Genomic DNA, 20,933 nt, shown 5'->3' on the forward strand with positions numbered 1-20,933 from the left:
TTTCATTTAACATTCCGTCAATCCCATTAACATGTAATCTATGTAGCCTCTGATCCATCCATCCATCCATCCATCCATCCATCCATCCATCCATCCATCCCTCCATCCACTCACACATATAGCACCCAAAATGTACCCCTTTGTAACCTCACATCAGTCTCAATCTTAATATGATCTGTGCAGCCTCCTCAATATATCTATTTTTCCAGCCATCCCTATAGCATCTCATCCATTCCATTTACATAACACCTATATATCCTCACATCAATCCTTCTTTCCATATTTCCATTTATCCATTCTTCTATCCATCCACATATCTATCTATATAGTGGCTCATCTACTTGTATATATAGCACTATCCATCCATCCTATAAAACATTAAGTACCATTACATAAAAGCAGCTTTTACCTAAATATGAGTATGTTCTCTAATAATGCTTGGTGTTCCATTTGCATCAGATAACAGACACCAAGGATTTTATTTCCAATAAACAATCTCATTTTTTTTCCTCACCTTTCCGCTGTTCTGGCTGGTGGTTGCTGTTTGTCTGGTTGGGTGTTCCTCCATCTTTGCTGGAGGAGTCCTTATCCTGTGGCGGTTCTCCTATGTGGTTCAGCTTGTTCTCCTGGTGGAGCTCTACATTCACTTTAGTCTCCACCCTCAGTCTCTCTGCCCCTGCTGCCTCCTCACTGTCACTTGCTGTTGTGGCCTCAGCAGGCCAGTATGGCTTCATGTGATTAGACACTGAGTCCACTGTGTCGTAAAAAAGAGGAAGAAACAGTCACAACACTTGATAAAAACTTTTAAAATTCTATTTTATATGCACAACCACACAACCTTTTGGAGTGCTGTGTAACGGCTGTCGCTCATTGTTCCACTTCGGCTTCATGTGGACTTCATCATCATCATCCTCACTATCGGACGAGTGCGATGAGGCGTAGGAGCTGCTGTGCTCATCAGCAGAAAGCTCGCTGTCTGAATCCGAATCTGAAACAAACACCATAAAACACAACCATTCAACTGGAACTGCTGCAAAATGCCTGTTTATTTTTACTAACTGGGTTTCAGAAGCACAAATATTCAAACACAGGCATAAAACAAAATGAAATAAATGTACGAAAAAAAAAATAAAAAAATTTATGGTACCGTCAGCCTTAGTGCCGTTGCGATGGAACAACGAGCCATCGATGTCTGTGTGTCCAGCTTTAGCTGTTCCTGAGGAGACACTGGGCTTCTGGTCATCTCTGTGTTTGTGTGTGTGTGAGAGAGAGAGAGAAAGAGAGAGAGAGAGAGAAAAAGAAAGAGAAAGAGAGAGAGACAGAGAGAAATTGGGTAAATAGGATAAAGAAATACAATAAACTATGAGCAAGGAGGGAGCATCTTCCTTGTGATCCTAAGTGAACTTCAGTTTATCTATCCATCCATACATTTATGCATTCATTTATCAATCGCTCCATCCATCTATAGCAATTTTATTTAATTCTGCATAACATTTTGAACTCTTCTAACAAGCAGCTAACTATAGTGTAAAGCAGCACTCAGGTCCTGGAGATGATGCTGTGCAGTGGATGCAGTGGATTGTGCATCCAATTGTAATTGTAATTGTAGGGTTTTAGCTGTAAAGATCACACGAAGCACTGCAGCTCAGACACCTGATGTCTGATATGTTAGCTGGAGGCACTTAAGCTACAAGTCTGAGTCTGTTCTGGATGGACTCAAAAATTGCCAAACACTTCCCACTCTGCCACACACAACTTATTTGCGGATCAGATAACTGTATATATAGAGATAAAGATGATTTCTGTTCTGAAAAATACGTCACCGAAATGTGAATTTTGCATAATTAATGGCATAAAACCAGACATGTATACTTTAGCATTCAAGTGTAAAACTGCAGAGTTGTAGAGCTGAGCCAGTGCCATGCGCTTGAGCCAACAGAGAGTGCAAATAGTTTTACATAAGATCATATTAGGTTTAAATGGTTAGGTTAGACATTCGTGTGAAAAAAGGAATGGAATGAGACAAAACTAAAATTACAGAGAAAGAGAGAGATAGTGAGTGGAAGAAAAATACAGAAAAGGTGTGGCAAGGCCATGCATGTAGCAGGCTGTTACCTGAAAGGGTAAGCGAGGTAGCCGCTGTGGCTCTTGGCTGACCTGATGGTGCTGTCCAGGGACACGGTGGACTCTCCAATAGCTGATCGGAAGATTGTGCCGTCTTCTGTGTATGTGTTGTTGCAGTTCAGAGAGCGCTGGGAATGAGGAAAACGAGGTCATTATTAGCTATTGTTTTTATTAGCTAATATATAACGCTTTGGGCAAGAGGAGGTGACTGACACATATAAATTATAGAAATGCCACCATCCTGTAAAGCAGAACACTGTGAAGGGTCATTACAACTTTTATTTTTTTTATTTCAGCACCAGTTTCAAAGACTGGTACACTAGGCTGTATAATAGGCCTCCTAATTAGCAGCTAGAATTAAAATGTAATGTTTCCAGTGCTCAACTGTCATTAGCCGACTTTTAGGAGGCCCTAAATGTTATGTAGCCTTATAAAGGTAGATCAGTTCACGTCAATCTTTAAGATACTCAAATGATCGAGCACCTTGTAATAAACACAATCACTAATTGAGACATTTTATTTTATACTCTGGATTGTATCTCCTTCCAAAGCAGCATTTAGCAAACAATTTACATGCTTTGGCTTGCAAAACTATGTAGTTTCCCAGTATGCATTTATAGAGATGAAGTTGCCATGTATTTGAATATGAAACACATCCGTTGGCATGCACACACTGTGCTGAAATGCAAACAGGATTTCTATTTGTTTTTTAAACTGCCCAATCAAATTGTTAGTGTGCTTGGAGATGGTACACAACCTAAAACAATAATGGTTCACCTTTTCCTTGAATGAATCACAGATAACTGGTATTGCAGAATTTCATATTTTCATATTCACAATGTACCAATAGTCCATATTATATTTACCAGTACATATTTTTGCTTTAAAATATAGCATATAGGGAAGTGGAAGCTCAGTAGTTAAGGCGAAGGTTATGGTTCGGTTCAAGACATGGTATCACCAAGATGCCACATTTGGGCCCTTGAGCAAGGCCCTTAACCCTCTGTGCTCCAGAAGCACTGTACCATGGCTAACCCTATGCTCTGACCCCAGCTTCCAAACAAGTTTATCTATATATATAAAATGCCTAGCAAGTATTCACTATATGAAACCTGACTTTTTAGTTCAGGTGTACATTCAAATACATGGCACCTTTCTGTACCCAAGCAGTAATGACACAGGCAGTGTGACACAGTAATGTTGAGAAGCCACCGTGTGTGTGACTGTCAGGTTTCAGTTTTGCTACGTATCACCTTCATTTACTTACAGTCAGCAGAGAAGCACGTGTCGTAGTTGACTCATCTGGCACTGGCTTCTTCCCTGTGAACACCAGCTTCAGATTCTTCCTGACTTCTTTACTTAGCACACAGTGGAAAAGGAAAATCAAAATTCCCTGTAGAAACACAAGAAATCCCCATAAATGTTATATTGAAATGTGTCATTTAAATGCATAGATTAACTATATCTTAGATGAAAGATATCAAGTTAGTTATTATACAATATCTAGAAAACTACCGAAATGTTAAAGGAACATGTAAAAGTAAAAAAAAAACCTTTTTCATTCATATATTTTCTGCATCTGTATGCATTTGATATTTGCACATATCAGTCTTAAAAAGTCAAATTTGTTCATTTTAAGTAGCAAACATGAATTTAGTAAATGCTTGTGAACTAAGTATACACAGTACACGCATTAATATAGTGTCCATATTCATCATTATTAACTCTTAGAAATAAATGTTAAATATTACTGAAGTGAATTTTTCAATTTCCACTTATTAAAAAGCAGAACCCAAAATACGGTTTTGTGGTATAGCATTTTTATGGGCTTTAGTACAGTCAGTTCACCTGTAAGCAGCTGAAAACGGCAAACAGGTAGTGAAAGAGCATCACATCACTATTAACAGCCATGAGTCCCAACAGCCAGGTAGCACTGATGAGCAGTAAGAGCAGGAAGGCCATCCGCAATGCAGGACTGAACACACACACACACACACACAAACGCAAATGCACTTTCATCAGAAATAGAATCAGAATACTTTATTGATCCCACAGGGAAATTGTGTGGTTGCAGTTGCTCACAGTAAAATTGAATTAAAAATATAGTAAAATAAAAAGTATTATAAGAATTTTCCAAATATACTTATTAAGATATCTATTAAGTGTTAAGTGAATATCCAATCTTAGTGACATGTACTATAGGAATGTGTAGCAGCAGTGAACAGATGGCAGACTACAATTATACAATTATATAAGTTACTGCACACGTCACAATCATTGCATTGAAAATTATTGCACATAAATTGTCCAAGATATCGGAATTATATGTGTGTCATTAAAATCTATAACTACAGCTATATTGTATCTATATCTATGTCTGTATCCATATCGGACCAGCTGTTTTATAGAATTATAATTATAGAGTTAGATATAAATCCCCCCTATGAGTGTTAAACAGCTGTTCCTATATAGATATAGATTATATAGATATACAGTATCTTACAAAAGTAAGTACACCCCAACATTTAAGTATATCTTCTCAAGGGACAATACTTTAGAATGAAACTTGGATATATTTTGCAGCTTGTATAGCAGTATAGATTTACTGTCCTCTGAAAATAACTCAACATACAGCCATTATTGTCAAAATAACTGGCAACAAAAGTGAGTACACCCTAAGTGATAACAGCTGTATGTCGTTTAGCCAAATTTCCTATTCACCATGTCTGCTTGACAGGACCATACATGTTTGTGTTTCTTGTCTAAGAGCAGTTAAAATTTGGTGATTTGATAGTGCCATGTGTCACCACTTATTTAGGGTGTACTCACTTTTGTTGCCAGTTATTTAGACTATAATGGCTGCATTTTGAGTTCTTTTCAGAGGACAGTAAATCTATACTATACACTTGACTACTCTAAAATATTTCCGAGATTCATTTCTATAGTATTGTCCCTTGAGAAGATACTTAAATGGTAGCTGTAAGGTGAGGGGTGTACTCACTTTTGTGAGATACTGTAGTTATAGTTATAGATTTACCGGTACTCAAAGTCTCTCTGTGTGTATAAAGTAACTCACATGGCTCCAGACTTCTCGAAACTTCTCCGTCTGCGTCCGCATGATGCCTTGGCTGCCATTATAAAGATAACAATGTTCACCTGTGGCACAAGCGTCAAGAATCAATGAGACTTTCAAAATATAAAAACAAAGCATAACATTATATTTGATCATGTTATAGAAATGGCTGAAGATTGCAGAATGCATTGCTAAGAATCTACATCATTTAGTCAGTCATCATGTTGTATTTTCCTTGAACAAAAATATAATTCAGTATATTTCGCTGGGTGTATGTCTTATACTGCAGTGCACTGACCAGCACAACAACGGCAATGGGCCCGGCGAAGCTCCAGATCAGGGTGTCGTGGACCGAGAGCCAACAAAAATCTGGATTACCGTAGCCCTGTGGATCTAACCCAACAGCTAGACCTGCAAACACACACTCAGCTCGTTATACACGCATTGCACTGGGGTTTCAAATGTACAGGGACCAGAATATGAGCTGAAGAAGAGCATGCCTGGCCTCATGCATGTGATAGAGTTGTTTTTTTGCTCTGGTTTTGAGTGGCTGCCAGAGGGGTAAGTGACACCCTGATGGATCCAACACCTCAGAAGAGGTGTTCTAAATAGACAGAGAGAGAAATTCTGAGGTTGGAGAGGGAATGAAGACTGGAAATTAGAGAGGATAATAAAGAGAGAGAGAGAGAGCGAGAGAGAGAGAGAGAGAGAGAGAGAGAGAGAGAGAGAGAGAGAGAGAGAGAGAGAGAGAGAGAGAGAGAGAGAAGAGAAAGAGACAATCTCCTTTCCCACAGGGATTATAGTAAAAAGACACGTTCCAGCATGACTTCATGACTTCGTTGTGGTTTGCGCTTAGTGTTTTACATGTCTGTTTGTGTATGTATGTTTATAGACGTACACCTGTTTATTTACTTGTCTTGTACCTACATTTGCTCAACAATTTGTTCAACTACAATGTACTTACGTAAATAGGGGTTTTTCTGTCATAATATACGTAACGAATAGCTGCATTAATGCACAGACTGGCAACCAATTAAAGAAAAACACAATATAATGTCTTAGTACGGTCCAGGGCCTTTTCGCTTTCTTTCTCTAGAGGAATGAACACTATCCTTCTAAAAACCTTCAACTGGTGTTTGGTAAACATGCTGGCTCAAATGGATATGTGTGTGTGTGTGCATGCCTGTGTGTGACTAACCTGTGATAATAGCAGGGATGCCCCACCCAATGGCGTAGTAAAATCGCATGTGGCCGTAGTTGATGTTGCGCATCTCTGTGAGCATGCGGTAAATGTGCAGGCCTTCCACAAACATCCAGGCGAATGTGCACATGTAGAAAAAGTGCAGCAGGATTGCAATCACGGTACACACAAACTGCACACAGCACGAAGAGAGAAAGGAAAAGAGATTGTCAGTGTCGAGGTCTTTTTAGGTGCAGTTAGTAAGAGTGTTGGAGGTAGTTCACCTGCCTCATCACCTGTGGAATTTCACAAAGCCGTCATATTTATTTGGACAGCAAACAACAAATTATAAGCAACTGTACAAGTAGACACCAGTCCCTGCTTGTCTTCATGCTAAAGCTCACAGGTAGACATCAGAGAGTGCTCCTTGATACTGACTCTACAACTGCAGACTCCTCTTTATACTGTCTCTCTACTCAAAACACAAAGACAGGCACATACCAGAACAAAATAGAATAAATAGAATAATAGAGGTAAAAACTCATATAGAGGGGTACTATGAGACAAATGAAAAACAGCGCTTTACTGTACAAAGAATTAGTTGGTATCTATGACATAATCTATCGAACAAAAGAGATGCCTGTGGTATTTCTAAACCTTTTTATGGTTTTTAAGCTCCCACCAATTTACAGACAGCCACTGCCTGAGGCCAACATCTCAAACATTGCCTCGAATACTTTAATCTAGCCTGCCTTCCAGGTATGAACAGCATGAGCGATGTGTATGTGTTTAAAAATATATAATTACAGGGATTGCATCTCCACCAATGACATGGCTCTCTTACTCTCTATTCAGTGGTGAATCACTACAGTCAAAACAGACCCTTTTTCTCCTCACAGGTTATTCCCAGCTATTTGTCAACAGCTATCAGCTTGGCCCAACCTCTCAGTTTATGCAGCTCCTAATTAACGACTTATGGGATGGAATTGCTTAGGTTTGACCGCAAGAAACATGGCTCTAAAAATGCGCCTTTAAGCAAAGCATGCAAAAATATTCACTTTGTTGTCAGATATTATACATTGTTATGTGACATTTTATTCTCTGGCAACATGGCTACCAAGTAATTGAAGTTTTTTTCCACATTGAAAATTAATTTCTATAAATACACGTCCACAATTTTCATATTCTGCGATCTCATTTGTAACACGTCAGCAGTTTCTCTTTAGTTTAAACCGAGGAATGAGAAAGGGCCTCACCGGGTTGTCTGTCTGGTTAATGCCAATGAGAAAGACAAGCTCGGAGAAGAAGAGCGCCGCCACGAGGTTCTTGTGGATGCTGTGCAGGTTGGAGCGGAGCTTTCGCAGGATCGCCAGCAATATGAAGGTGATCAGCAAAGCCAGCAAAGAGGCAGAAACTGTAGTATACGTGACTATCTTCAGTGGCAACACATCTCCGTGCTGGAACAATTGGAAGTACAATCAAGGCACTGTTGATTCCAGATGCAAAACATTTTCTCCTGTGCATTCAGTCTTAAATATTTTTTAATAGTTAATATTTTGAGATACTGATTTGTACTTAGTTATAGCTGCTTAGATAAAATTAGAGAAGTCTAGCTAAAGGTTTTAAACCGTATATATCCTATATGCTAACAATTTCACAATGAATGAAGAGCTTCTAGAGAACAATGTGTAGTAGCTGCTTGTAGTATTTAGTAGGTTTTTGTAGGCAACAATACGCTAGCTCATAAAGAGAGCCCTACCTCTCTTTTGGACATGTCCATGAGTACAGCAAAGCTGGTCATATGGTTGCACTGGCAACTGATGTGGGTTTTGTTTCTGAGAGTGAGCTCACAGCCCTTAGACGACCAACCTCCCGTGTCTCCAATCCTGGACAAACACACACACACACACACACACACACACACACACACACACACACACACACACACACACACACACACACACACACACACACACACACACACACACACACACACACACACATCATACCAGAACAGATTAATATACAGTAAGCTATATTATCAGAGAAAGACACTGCTCTGTCTTAAGTATAGGAAAATGTTTACTAAAAGTTACAAAACTGCACCAAGAAAGTATATTTTAGCAATTTGGGTGATCAGAGCGTCAGTATAATAGCACCATCTTGAGAAAACTGGAAGAACTGCACAATGCATGAACAAATATGAGCGCATGGATTTGAGTGCATAGGTTGGATGAATTTTGAATGGAACTCACGCAATGGAGTGATTCCAGAACACACACACAGGCTTGGACCTTTCCTCTGTCTCCATCAGAATGTAATCGAGTGTGATGGGCTGCTCCAGCGGCATGGACAGGGGTTGGCCTTCATTGTGCACTGTAGCGCTGACAATAGGCGTGTTGATGATGGGCCGATTGGGAAGCCTGCAGAGAAAGAGAGTAATGCTGATTCCTGAAATAGACTTGCTCAGTCTCTGGCTTCAGGCCAAACAGTGTGCAGGATCAGTAGGAACAGCCGTAGCATACCAGCTGTCCTAGATATTTGGATTTGCTCTCCTCATGATAACAAACTGTCACTGAAGCCTGTATATTATGTGAAAGGCATGTTGTAATTAGGCAACTAATCTAACTGTGCTGAAGGTTTTATGCTGAGATAAAGTGTGATTCTGGTAGGTCAGAGAATTTCATTCATTCATACTACTCATGACTTTACTCACATTGTTGTTCTTTAATTGCCTTTTGCTAGTTTTTAGACATATGTTTCATATAGAATTGGCAATGATACTGATGATAAGGATGTCAGTGTCAACACTGTCATTGATAGTGCCTAAGGTAGAACACCTGCATCCAAAAGAAAGAGCTTTCTAATGTAAGACAACATGATTGACAGGCAAGAGATTCCAAAATTGTTTTACTTAAGAATCACTCAGTTATTCTTTAAAATTCCACTGAAATAAAGTGTATATATAAACACCTGAGGCTGCGTCGATCAGGGTCATAGCGCTCAGGCAAAAGCTGCCCCAGTGTCCGGTACACGATAACAGCAGCCACAGGGTGATGAGGAGGACCTTCAGCTTCTCTTTTCCTTCTCTCCTTCTGGGTATGGTCTTCCTCAGCTGACCGGGTTTGAGACGCTGGCTCGTCTGTCGGAACGACTGCAGGGAACGAATGCAGTCCATAAGAATAGGTATAATAATTCACACATGTAATAAATCTGACATAATAGGGAAAATGAACAACACTTCATGTATGTTCATCCAAACTGTTGGCGTAACTTTCAGTATTTGCCATTAATACAAGATAATTCAGTGCCTGGAAGAGTTAGGTAATAAAATGATCAAGATTTGTTCATTATCAAAAACAAACCCGAATTTAAGCAAATACAAAGGTTTACATTAAATAGGAAAAAAATAGAACACTTTCTATTTAAAGCTTTCTATCAGTAATACTTTGATGGTCCTTTATACTCGTAAGACACATGTATTGGTGACATTGATCATTCATTTGCATGCTACATTGCATGTACAGTGTTTACAGATGTTTACCTTTGTTCTGAGTGGATTTGATGCTAAACTCTGGAAACAGGACTGTGGACTGCAGGTCTTTGGGATATTCCTCTTTAATCTTTTGGAAAGGAGGCATCTTGACAGGATCTGGAGTGGAAAAGTCCAGATAATCCACTGCCATAACTTCAAGAGTGGAAAAAAATTTTTGTTTAGACAAATACAAGCATGTTATTCCATTTAACACAAACATTTGAACAACCAATAAAGACTACCAAGTGACTCACTCATATTATCGGTTACGACGATGAATGGTTTCAGATAAGTCTTCCTCATGTTGCGAGCCACAGTGTTGGTGTAATCCTCAAAATTACTAAGTAGGTGTGCCGTCCCACCGTCTGTCCTCTGGATGTGATCCCAGTGCTTCTTATTGCTGGGGTCCAGGATGGCACTGCCTGCCTTTACAATGTTCTGTAACCATTTCACACAGACAAATTACCACTTATTAACATAAAGAACTTATTTTACATTATAATACAGAAACTATCCAGGAATGCGATACTGAACTTAGATAAAGCTAATCATGGCATACTGTAGTGGTGGTATCTAGCTTGCGTCCTATTTATCTGTGTTTATATTTAGCAAATCGCATATGGAACCTTATTTTTAACTGCAGAATTGTACACATGAATGAATAATATGCAATGTGATTAATAAAAACTGCAAATCAAACTGTGATAGAAATTATTATGCTGTTATTTCGAGCTAAATAACAGTGATTATAATGAATCATTATTCTGGCCATAAACTATATATACTATATTTATATATATGTGTGTGTGTGAAATGAAAGATATATTTCTCTAAATGCTGCATGGTGTGCCATGTCACGTGTGTCATAATTCATTTACTTACACTTGACACTTCACACACTCTGTAGAGGAACAGGTCAAACAGGATTTATAAATGTTCAAACCCAGCTTGTTCAGGCTTTATAACTATTAACTACATATGTGCTAAACTAACACCACAAAAATGGTATCTGCTGGGTAAAACTTAACACTCTCAAAGTGGCAACAAAGAAAACCCAATTTTTCAAAGTAATAGATAATGTGGAATGTAACCTCGTTGAAGTCGGCGTCACGCATAGCTGCAAGGTCAAAGCCTTCCTGCTGGCTTTCGTACTGCAGAATACGGGAGATTAGCTGAAAGGCCGTTTTCACATCATTGCCATAAAAAGATTTGGTCTGACTGGAAGCATTCTGGAGCATGAACGCAATGTCCTTAGACTTTTGTCCATCCATTCTGGACTCATTTCGATTCATCTCGTCATTCTGGAGAACAGGAAGAAACAGAAAACGTGATGGTCTGAGCAAATATGTAAGTGAAGGTGAACCAGGATGCAAATGCTGTTGCGTTTCTATTATTTATTTTATACATGTAGGTTTGTCCAATCTTGATTGTTCCCTGTTGCATTTCTGATTTAGTGGCCTAGACAATGTCGATCAAGAGTGCTTATTAGAGTATTAAGCAGTGATTATAAAATGCTTTTCAGTGATTCTAAGCTTTCAAGCAAATGCTTAATATGTGAAAATAGTACCAGTTTCTTGAGCTGGGAGAAGGCAATGGTGGTGCAGTTGAAGAGCTCAGGAGGCAACCAGCCTTTTTCATCATTGCAGTGTCTCACGGCGGTGCCTAAATTAAAATACACTGATTACAATACACATTTAAAAAACCCAATTAAACATTCTTCGGCTCAATAATGTCATTGTAATGACATTTTGTTTCGTGATTAGATCAACATCAAGTAGCCGTCTGCAAACAATTAAAGCCCCGAAAGCCTAAAAAGTTATCAGGTCACTGCTTTTTTGGTCCATAACAACTGCCAATAATACTTGTGTGGTCTTACTCTCGGGAAAATCCTGAACTGTTGTCCGGGACTAGACTTTCAACCATAGAGATCATTCACTGCTTCTATAGAGAATGTGACTCTATGGCAGGACAGCCAGGATTTTCCTTTTGATAAGGCATGTTTAGTCAATGGATCACTTCAAATGCCTCGTTAACATGCATTTAGCCGGCCAATATAAAGAATAAAGGCCTGAGTGGGTGTGACGGTTCAGTTAAAAAAAAAGGGAAAACAAAAGAAAACAGCATAGAAGAGAAAGCCAAAGCTGAGAGGACACAATCCACAGCAACCAATTCATTAATCCAAGAATTTGAGCAGAACGTGTTGCTTGATGCATGTCCGTCCAAAAACTGAAACACGGCAGCAAGTCATTTCATAAAAAAGCAGCATCACAGAAAAAGTGTGGGAAAATAATTCGGAAATTTGAGTAGCTGTGAACTTTTTCATTTGAGTCATTTGTCTAGATGTGAATTATATAGGCTGTTAAATTCCTCTCAGATTATGTGTTTGAAAAGTGGATTTTTATTTCCAAAACCCTGATTCTTCTAGGACAAACATGCGGCACTCACCTATAGATCCTTTGGGGCAGTTCATAGCAACTGGACGACCAAAACTGGTTCTTGGCCACCAGATTCCAGCATTGAATGCCTTGGGGCAGACATCATAAATGACTGCAATTCAAACACAGGACACACAGAAGCGTGAACTTTTTACATTCACACAAATGCGGTTTGGCACTTCTATACTTCTATTATTTAACTGCTTATAATTGTGGAGATCCTATTACACGACTTTGGGCAGATATTATGTAAGAAACATTTAAACAAAGATGATTTCTTTAAGCAGCTGTTAAATTGAAACTGAACTGGTGTTGAAATGATCTTTAAGCTTTATCCAAAATGTAATAACAGTAATATGTTTATTACATAAACTTTTAATTAGCTTTCCATTTTAAGCTTGATTGTGTTACATGTTATAAAATACCAAGTTTTGACAGCAGCAGTTAGCTGATATATAGATAATAGATACTGAATTATAGATAAGCTTTCTTTATATTAAAATGGCTGCAGGTAATCAGGGATAAAGCACCATGTGGTAAGTACACACCCTCACAGCCAGTGTTAGTCACTTCTGCAAAGGGGTTATCACATCGGTTGCACTCTCGGCCAATCACACCAGCCTTGCACGGACACTGGCCAGTCTGAGGATCACAGGTTCGAGAGCTAGCGCCCGGAAAAAAGCAGTCACATGGGTAACAGGCATCGCTGTCTTTGGGGCTGTAATAATTATCCTGTGAGAAAAGTAGGAAAATGTAAATGCATTATGTTCCGACAATACAAATCAAAGTAAAAAAAAAAAAATTGTGATTGAGTATTTAAACTGTATGTATGTAGGCAGCTTTAAGCCCTGATGTGGTGAATACCTTGCAGCGACACTCTCCTGTGGTTTTGTTGCAGTCTGGGTTAAAGCCTTTGCTAACATCACAGTTGCAGGGGCCACACACAGGGCTTCCCCACCAGCCTTTGGGACATGGTTTCTCCATCCTGATAAAACAAATGGTGCCATTAATTGAAAAACTTGTATATAAATGACATTTTACCTTGACAGCCTCAATTCGTAATCTTATTTATCTTATTTTTTAAACACATGCTCAAAACATAAGTGGCTTAGAGTCAATGATTCAGTTCATAATTGATAATATTCTAAAAAAAAAAAAAAAAAAAAAGAAAAAGATTTTACAAGGGCAAAATGATCAGTCCAATGTTCAGATGTACAGCCAGGGAGACTTATTAAAAGAAATAGAAATGCCTTATCTTTCCATCCTAAAAGAATATGGCAAAAATAATGGCAGATTTATATTTAGGAGCATGGCAGAAGCTATGTAGGATTAACACAATTGGCCAAAGCACAAATACCAACAGTATTTAATAGTCATTGTGTAGCGTACTCTTTCAAACTGGCAAATAACATTTACCATTTATTTAGAAGCCAACCCCAAATGCTTATACCTGTACAGGCAACACTGTGTTCTACCAGGCTCATAGGTCCAATACCTTTTCCCTTATTTATGTATTAAACATGGTGTTAGTTTCCATTGCTATACTGATGGCACACACCTGTAAGTTTAGATCAAAACCAGGTAACGAATATCAGTTAATTTATGACGTCCTTCTATTTACTTTAACTAAGGCTATATGCAGGCTGAATAAAGTACACTTTGTTTTTTCAGCCATGCTGGAATGCATTAACAAACTAAACAAACCACATCAACAGAGTATGAAAACTGACAGCGTGAGAAAGGTAAATACCAGAATCAGATATAGATAAATAGAAGACAGATATGCATGGCTACAGTGCGGCTTTTCAGTGGTAGACAAAGTCATTGAGCCGAGGCTGAAGCCTGAGTAAAAAAAAAAGACAGGAAGTATTATGGCCCTTTTCCCCCCACAAGGATTGAAATGTCACGTAGTGTAGTTAAAAGGCTTTAGTTAATGACATATAATGTGAATGCACATTAACCATATAAGGCCAACTCTATTATTAGAGATCAGATTCCACAATTAATCCAGATTTAAGTATAAACTAAACAAATGCAACAAATGCCACAACAAGCTACATTAGAACAGGTGTGTTAGGATGGATAGGTAAGGAGTGACCTTTGTGAGGTACCATAACAGTAAAACGATGGCAGTAAAACGAGGCAAAAACATGTTAGGATAAAACACACTGTGTTGGTGGTCAGCTTGGGACAGTTTATACACTTATTAAGTGAATGAATACTGCATTGACTCTGTTTGGTTTATTCAAGTCATCCTTTCACACACTGCTTTAGCTCAAGCTGGCACAAGAACCAAACCCACCCACAGAGAAAAACACACACATTTTGAATCTGCCAGAGCTCTGGACCTTTCAGGTTCCTTCAGCTCCTAATATGGAATCCAAATAGCCCAAATGTGTGGGCAGGATCATCTTTGGATATACTGTAAATGTTTTAAAAATTGTGTTGCAATCCATTGCATCAGAATAGAATCTTACAGATTTATCCTTTAGTGAAATGTATTTCTGAGAGCATTTGAAAGTAGAATCAAATGTTTATTATCAGGTCATTCAACAATTCTTGTTACTTATTTACTAGATTTGTGATTCAAGGCAAAAATGGCTTGCACTACACAAAAAAAATACTCTTTCATCCCCAAAATCCAAGATGGCACCACTGTGTTCGGACGCTGTTCTTGTCGCTCCGTAATACAATAAATTTCATATAAATCTTTACTTCTGTCTCGCACATTTAAATATATTTGCACAATTTTTAACTTCTACTTATTATTATATAATTGGATTTTCTAATGGTCTCTATTTTCCAATATTTTTTCATACATTATATTTAAAGTTCCTTTTTTTAATGCAGAATTCTTCAGGCAACCGATCAAGTTTATATTTCACTGCAAGTTGCATTCTGTGTATAAGTACTGTTGTGACAAATAAAAATCATGAATCTTGAATTTCAAGAACCCTTTAAGCACCCTTTAAGAAATGTGCAACAAAATATACACATTTTGGAAAAAAATTACTTTTGGATCCGCTTGAAATAATAATCATAAACGCAAGCAAGTTGTCAACCTTTAACCAATTCTCTTACTCTACAATTTTTACTCCTGAAATATGTTTCCTTTATTGTTTATCACCATGACGATAGTAAAATGGATATAAACTCAAACAATTCGGGTAATTGATATTAATAAAAAAACAAACACAGTTCACACCTACTTGAGAATATGGAGAACAATAGGTTAAGCCTGTACAGACATGTTTTACTGTGCTGTGTGGAGAAGTGCCAGGGCTGTGACACACAGGCTCATTAACACACTCACTTCCAGTACTGGCCGCAGGAACATTTCCACCGAGTTGACCGAGACATTTTTCCGAAATGAACGAGGAAAACACAGTGTCATGCTGCCAACCCTCACAAACTCATGCAGTCACGTACACGGTTGTAAAATGTACGAACAAGAATACACTCAATATTTATTGACTTGACATGCCTTAAAGGGATCCGGTAGGCATTTTCAGCAAGCGCTGACAAGAGCCTAGTTACTGAAAATGTGGACTCTGCTACACTGCGTGACTGTAGCCTGATTAAACAAACGAATCTAAGCCGTCATTCTGTACTCGCAGGAGTTGGCAGCCACTGAAAGTTTCACACTGAAAGTCGCTGCGCTGGTTTGATAGCAAGTAATGTGAGTCACGTTGAGGTTAGCCGGAGGAGAAGTCATTTATCGTGCTTTTCTTACTTGTTCTCACAGTACTGGCCGTAGTAGTTCTGACCGCACTCGCACGTGTAGCCGTGAGAAGAGCTGGGCTTCTGCATACAGGTGGACACATGCTCACATGGGTTTAGCATGCAAGCGTCTAGGCAATCTTTCCCAAAAAAACCTGGAGGCAGAGAAAGAGACAAAAAGAGAGAAAATGTAATGTCACCAAAAAGTAATGATTTGTACCTTAGTGAGCTTTGCAAAACATTCGACAAAGCTAAAAAAACATATTGCTTGTTGAACAGACTAAACATTATCTCTTATGTAACAGAGCTTCTGCTTAAAGCATTTTTAAACTATTTGTACTAGCATGAAGGCCCTGCAATGTAATGTTGTTTGTCTTTCTGGATCAGATTGTCTATTTAATGTAGTAAATGTAGGAGCTGAATATGTGTATACTCAGATATAGGTGTGTGTATATTCAGCTTACCTGGCTCACACACACAAGTGTGAGCGTTCCACTCGTCCATGCAGAAGCTGTTCTTAGGGCAGATGTTAGAGTCACAAGGGTCGGCCAGGTCACAGCCCTCCTCGACGCGGATCTTGAGACCTTGCTGCATGTTTATGTTGCCGATGTTGGTCGAGGTCTCTCCCATCCTCATACCCTGTAACAGACGTACACGCATTTCCATTCTTAATTGACCCTACATAACAGGCAACCCATGTAATGGCTTAAATGAATGCAACAAACCTATACATTCTTTTATTACCGCTTTATCTATGTAAAGCTGCTTTGAGACAATGTCCATTTTAATTAACTGAATCGAATTGAACAAATCATCTTTGAAAATCCATATGTTTACCTGTATGCAGCCCTGAAAGCCTTGTAGGACATTGTTGTTCTCCCCCTGTAGGCCCCCGATATACAGACTCTTTATCTTCAGTCCAGGGAGCTCGTTTCCGATTTCAATTGACCTCTGCAGAACATCCCAGAGCATGCAATACTCATTAATCACAGTATGGTGACGAAATCGGTGGAAAAAATTTAAACATTTAACAATGCGTCATAAATACATGCAGATCAGCATTAACACAGCACTCAACAACATAGAACAGCCTCAAATCACTCAATATAGCCACACAACACATCATTTTACAATATGTTGCCTTTTTAAGCCTTTATAGTTTTTCAGTGGAAAAAGACAAAATCTGTACTGGTTGACAATTTCCAGTAGTGTCTCAAAAATCACAATACTGCATACCACTTTCTAAATATCTGTCTGTAATAACAAACGGCCCAAAATATATCGTTATCTCATTTAAAACACAATGTATAACATATAATTATAGTACGGTTGTCCAGACCATCACATACCTTAAACATATCATAATCAAGAGACACTTGAGCCATGTATTTGGTGTCTTTGCCTTCTTTGCTGCTAGTGATCTCTACGAGAAGGTGGTGCCATTCTCCGTCATTCACCCTGACCTCGGGAAACTCGAGCAGCGCCATGCGCTTCTCCCCTAGCAGCACCTCCATCTGCACCTGTCGGTTCACCACCTACAAGAAAATCATAAAAAAAGTATTTTCTGAAAATGGAAAACAAGTGCTGGACAGCTTAATGTCATTTCAAGACCTTTTTGTAAACACCCATTGCTCCCATGCAGTTATAAAATAATCACAATAAGATATTCAACCCTTTTAGACACATAGTAAGACATTAAATCTGCAAGAAACAATAAAAATCTCAATAAAAAAAATAGTCCACACCAACAGCAGCAAATCGATTTACATAAACAAAACATGTCCGATCCTTGCTGTTTACTCACTTGCAGGTTGATTTGGGAAGCAGAGCCAGCATTAGCCTGCATCAAGGTGGCAGTGGTGCTGCTCTGCCTTGTTCGGAACATCAAGCCGATGTACCAGGGCACAGCTACAGTGATATCGTGATCACTCCATGACATCATGGCCTGTCCATCAAAGTATTGTGGTGAGGGCATCACTGTAAAAACAAGATACAGTTTAAAACAACCATTTTTTTTTACATTTAATTACGCAGCAAATAATAAAATTGCGTAGTTGAAAGAGCCTGCATTAGTGGTTGTTACTATACCTCAAATACCCACAAATATAACCATGTGTCAGTTTACTGATGTTGTACTTCCTGAGATCCCAGAGACTGGGCTAAACGATTACCAGAAATAACATGAATTTATAATCCACAATTAAACCTGCTTTAAGAGACCATGTGATCAATAATCGATTGCTCCCCTCACGATGAAGCCCAGTGCTGAAAACTGTGAGGCACACTTGTCTAGTGGCACCCATTATTTGTGACATTCTATTATTTAAAAAAAAATTTAATTTGCGTCTAATTTTGTCAGCACGTCAGTCTCAAATTTCCTATTTTTCTTGGGTCATTCTTCTCTGTCTCCAAGTTTTCTGTTACCCCAAGGGAAGATTGCAGTTACAAGCTCTGACCTGCTGCTATGTAAATGTTCAAATATTTCTTGAAATGCCTCTTTCTTTTGGCCCAAACTGACTTAAAATGAGTTGGCTGAGACTCTTTGAAGTGTGCATAAGAATGTAAGTCTACATAGTTATTCATATTTGAAATATGATCATGGTTTTTGCTAAACTACTCTTTTTTCTAATACATTCAACAACAAGTTATATAAATACGTTTTATATAACGTGAAATTGTATTTTGCGTTCAATATAAAATATATATATATATATATATATATATATATATATATATATATATATATATATATACACACTTAATGTATGTAACGAAAGCATGTCAATCTTAAATGTGGCCTGAAAGCCAAAAACCTACTTAAAGACAAAATGCAATGCAAATATAATTGCAAATATAAAAATAATTGGTTTTATAAGCGATTACAATTCTCAGAGATAATGCCGTGTCTGAAATACGAGAAAAAGAGCCTCACACGCAGTTTAGCATGCAGCACACACACCTCACACGATTAGAGATGTTATTCACCCGCCATCAACACTCACTAAAGTGCCAAAGGTTCTCAAACACTTGCAGCAAGAGTTCCGTGTTTAACTCCAGGACGTACATTTAATTTGCTCACTAACCAGACAGCAGAACAGCAGAATAAAAGCCATCAGAAAGCAGTTTCATTCGCATCTGTAGAAAACAGTTGGCAAAAAAGACTGTCCTGCAGCTAAACTGAAACACAAGTGAGCGTGCTATTTCAAGGATTCACCTCATCAGCATGAACGCATGAGCTTTCTATTCGAGAAAGCTGATTTAGCCAGAGTTTATAGCTTTCAGATGAGCACATGGAAGAGAACATTTTAACTTTCCACAAGCTGCTTTCCTGTCTTATAAAATGTCTGACCACAAAATCCCTGTTTAACATGCTGACTAATGTATCATTATAATCCTGTTTCACCTCACATGTACACATGTCGATCAGTCACTCAGCACAGGGTTCACTGTTGTATATTATGTATTGTCCTGATGAATCATCCTAGGCTTTTTACAGGATTTGAGAATCTCATTACTGCTACATTCCTGGCAAATCAGAACACATCTAAGTTCCCTAATGCCCAAGTTTTGTGCTGTATAAATACTTCTCTCTCTCTCTCTCTCTCTCTCTCTCATTAAAGCTTACAGAGCTAAGAGCGCTAAAGTGAAATTAGCGAGATTGTCTGTCTTTCATTTGAAGGTGAAAATCCACATTTTCTCATCCACATTTACAGTCGCTTAAAAGAAGACCATTCTTGCTTGATTTAGAAAATGAGGTATAGGTCCATGTTATTTCTAGGACATATTACTGTTTCGACATCTCGTAAGCATCAGTTTTTAGATTGACAGAGGTCAAAGTGTTTTTACTTGACAAGAAAATATTGCTGCTGATAAATATGTTTACACAAATGCAAAAAACTCGCAAAAAAAAATGTATAAAACTACAAATAAAGTCAGTTTATTTTCCAAGTAAATTCTCTTTTCCCTTTTGCAGTTTCCTTTCTGAAGCAGCCTCATGCTCATAACACGCCTTTTCAAGGCCAGAGTGAATTTTCCTTTTGAATCATGAACTTGATTCTACACTTTGTCATTACAGCTCAGTGCCAGGCATGTGACGATGACTCATGTTCTTCCTGAGGCATGAAATCGAGCCCTTTTATTAAGCTGTAAAGAATAAAAAGGTGTATCTTAACAGGCTTGGCAACAACATGACAGCAGATTTGCTAGAGGGTCTTATCGGCTGCTGCTTTGAGTCTGTGTCACAGTGAACTGAATATCGGGCTGAAAAACGACAGCAAATTTGAACTGATGGATAGCAGTACAGAAATTTCTCTGCATGTTACATGTGGTTTTGTGGACAGTCAATGTGTGAATAAAGAATAAATAAAAACACTGATTGTCAAAAACGTTCTTACCTTGTTCACAGTTCTTGCCTCCGCGGCCAATAGGACAATTGCAGGAATACGTGTTCCACTTGTTTTCACACTGACCTCCATACTGACACAGGCCATCGTTGCAAAAGTTCCTCTTTGCAGGGCAGCCTGGAAGAAAAATAGGGAAAACAGTAGATAAATCATACAGAATATTTCGGAAATATACAACACCAACATGTGAAACACCTTATCATTAACTCCTCAAACACATGGATTTCTACTGTTACATGACAGGATAATGTGCTGGCAACCCTAATGTCGTTATTTGTGTTAAGCCAGAGCTTTGTGATTTTATTTTATACATTAATTGTGTGTTTATTTAAAACATACAAACAAACAAATAAAAATATTAAACACTACTCATCATCATCATCATATAATAATCAAATAATCATTAATTAATACATAAATGAATTAATAATATATATGATAAATATTAAATTATTAATAAATC

At 38.2% G+C, this 20,933-nt stretch overlaps 1 protein-coding gene across 9 annotated transcripts in view; it reads right to left on the reverse strand.

Moving 5' to 3' along the window:
* The window catches only part of celsr1a (cadherin EGF LAG seven-pass G-type receptor 1a), a 77,517-nt gene that overhangs the window by 2,105 nt on the left and 54,479 nt on the right, over positions 1 to 20,933 (reverse strand). For 5 of the 9 annotated variants that reach the window (XM_083528239.1, XM_083528238.1, XM_083528243.1 and 2 more), the window contains 26 exons: positions 20,462 to 20,587; positions 17,872 to 18,044; positions 17,417 to 17,602; positions 16,905 to 17,018; positions 16,532 to 16,706; positions 16,081 to 16,222; positions 13,212 to 13,332; positions 12,896 to 13,079; positions 12,358 to 12,459; positions 11,480 to 11,574; positions 11,004 to 11,213; positions 10,167 to 10,350; positions 9,922 to 10,065; positions 9,351 to 9,531; positions 8,633 to 8,800; positions 8,137 to 8,263; positions 7,634 to 7,834; positions 6,396 to 6,570; positions 5,496 to 5,608; positions 5,201 to 5,280; positions 3,973 to 4,099; positions 3,392 to 3,517; positions 2,116 to 2,252; positions 1,148 to 1,245; positions 839 to 988; positions 515 to 754 (listed from right to left, as the gene is read on the reverse strand). In XM_083528239.1, coding sequence (XP_083384365.1) covers positions 515 to 754; positions 839 to 988; positions 1,148 to 1,245; positions 2,116 to 2,252; positions 3,392 to 3,517; positions 3,973 to 4,099; positions 5,201 to 5,280; positions 5,496 to 5,608; positions 6,396 to 6,570; positions 7,634 to 7,834; positions 8,137 to 8,263; positions 8,633 to 8,800; positions 9,351 to 9,531; positions 9,922 to 10,065; positions 10,167 to 10,350; positions 11,004 to 11,213; positions 11,480 to 11,574; positions 12,358 to 12,459; positions 12,896 to 13,079; positions 13,212 to 13,332; positions 16,081 to 16,222; positions 16,532 to 16,706; positions 16,905 to 17,018; positions 17,417 to 17,602; positions 17,872 to 18,044; positions 20,462 to 20,587 — 3,879 coding nt within the window. The remainder of the gene's footprint in view (positions 1 to 514; positions 755 to 838; positions 989 to 1,147; positions 1,246 to 2,115; positions 2,253 to 3,391; positions 3,518 to 3,972; positions 4,100 to 5,200; positions 5,281 to 5,495; positions 5,609 to 6,395; positions 6,571 to 7,633; positions 7,835 to 8,136; positions 8,264 to 8,632; positions 8,801 to 9,350; positions 9,532 to 9,921; positions 10,066 to 10,166; positions 10,351 to 11,003; positions 11,214 to 11,479; positions 11,575 to 12,357; positions 12,460 to 12,895; positions 13,080 to 13,211; positions 13,333 to 16,080; positions 16,223 to 16,531; positions 16,707 to 16,904; positions 17,019 to 17,416; positions 17,603 to 17,871; positions 18,045 to 20,461; positions 20,588 to 20,933) is intronic. The other 4 variants (XM_083528241.1, XM_083528245.1, XM_083528246.1 and 1 more) reach the window with 1 other exon arrangement.

Source organism: Silurus aristotelis, assembly GCF_946808225.1.
Source record: "Silurus aristotelis genome assembly, chromosome: 24".
NCBI classification, from domain to species: domain Eukaryota; kingdom Metazoa; phylum Chordata; class Actinopteri; order Siluriformes; family Siluridae; genus Silurus; species Silurus aristotelis.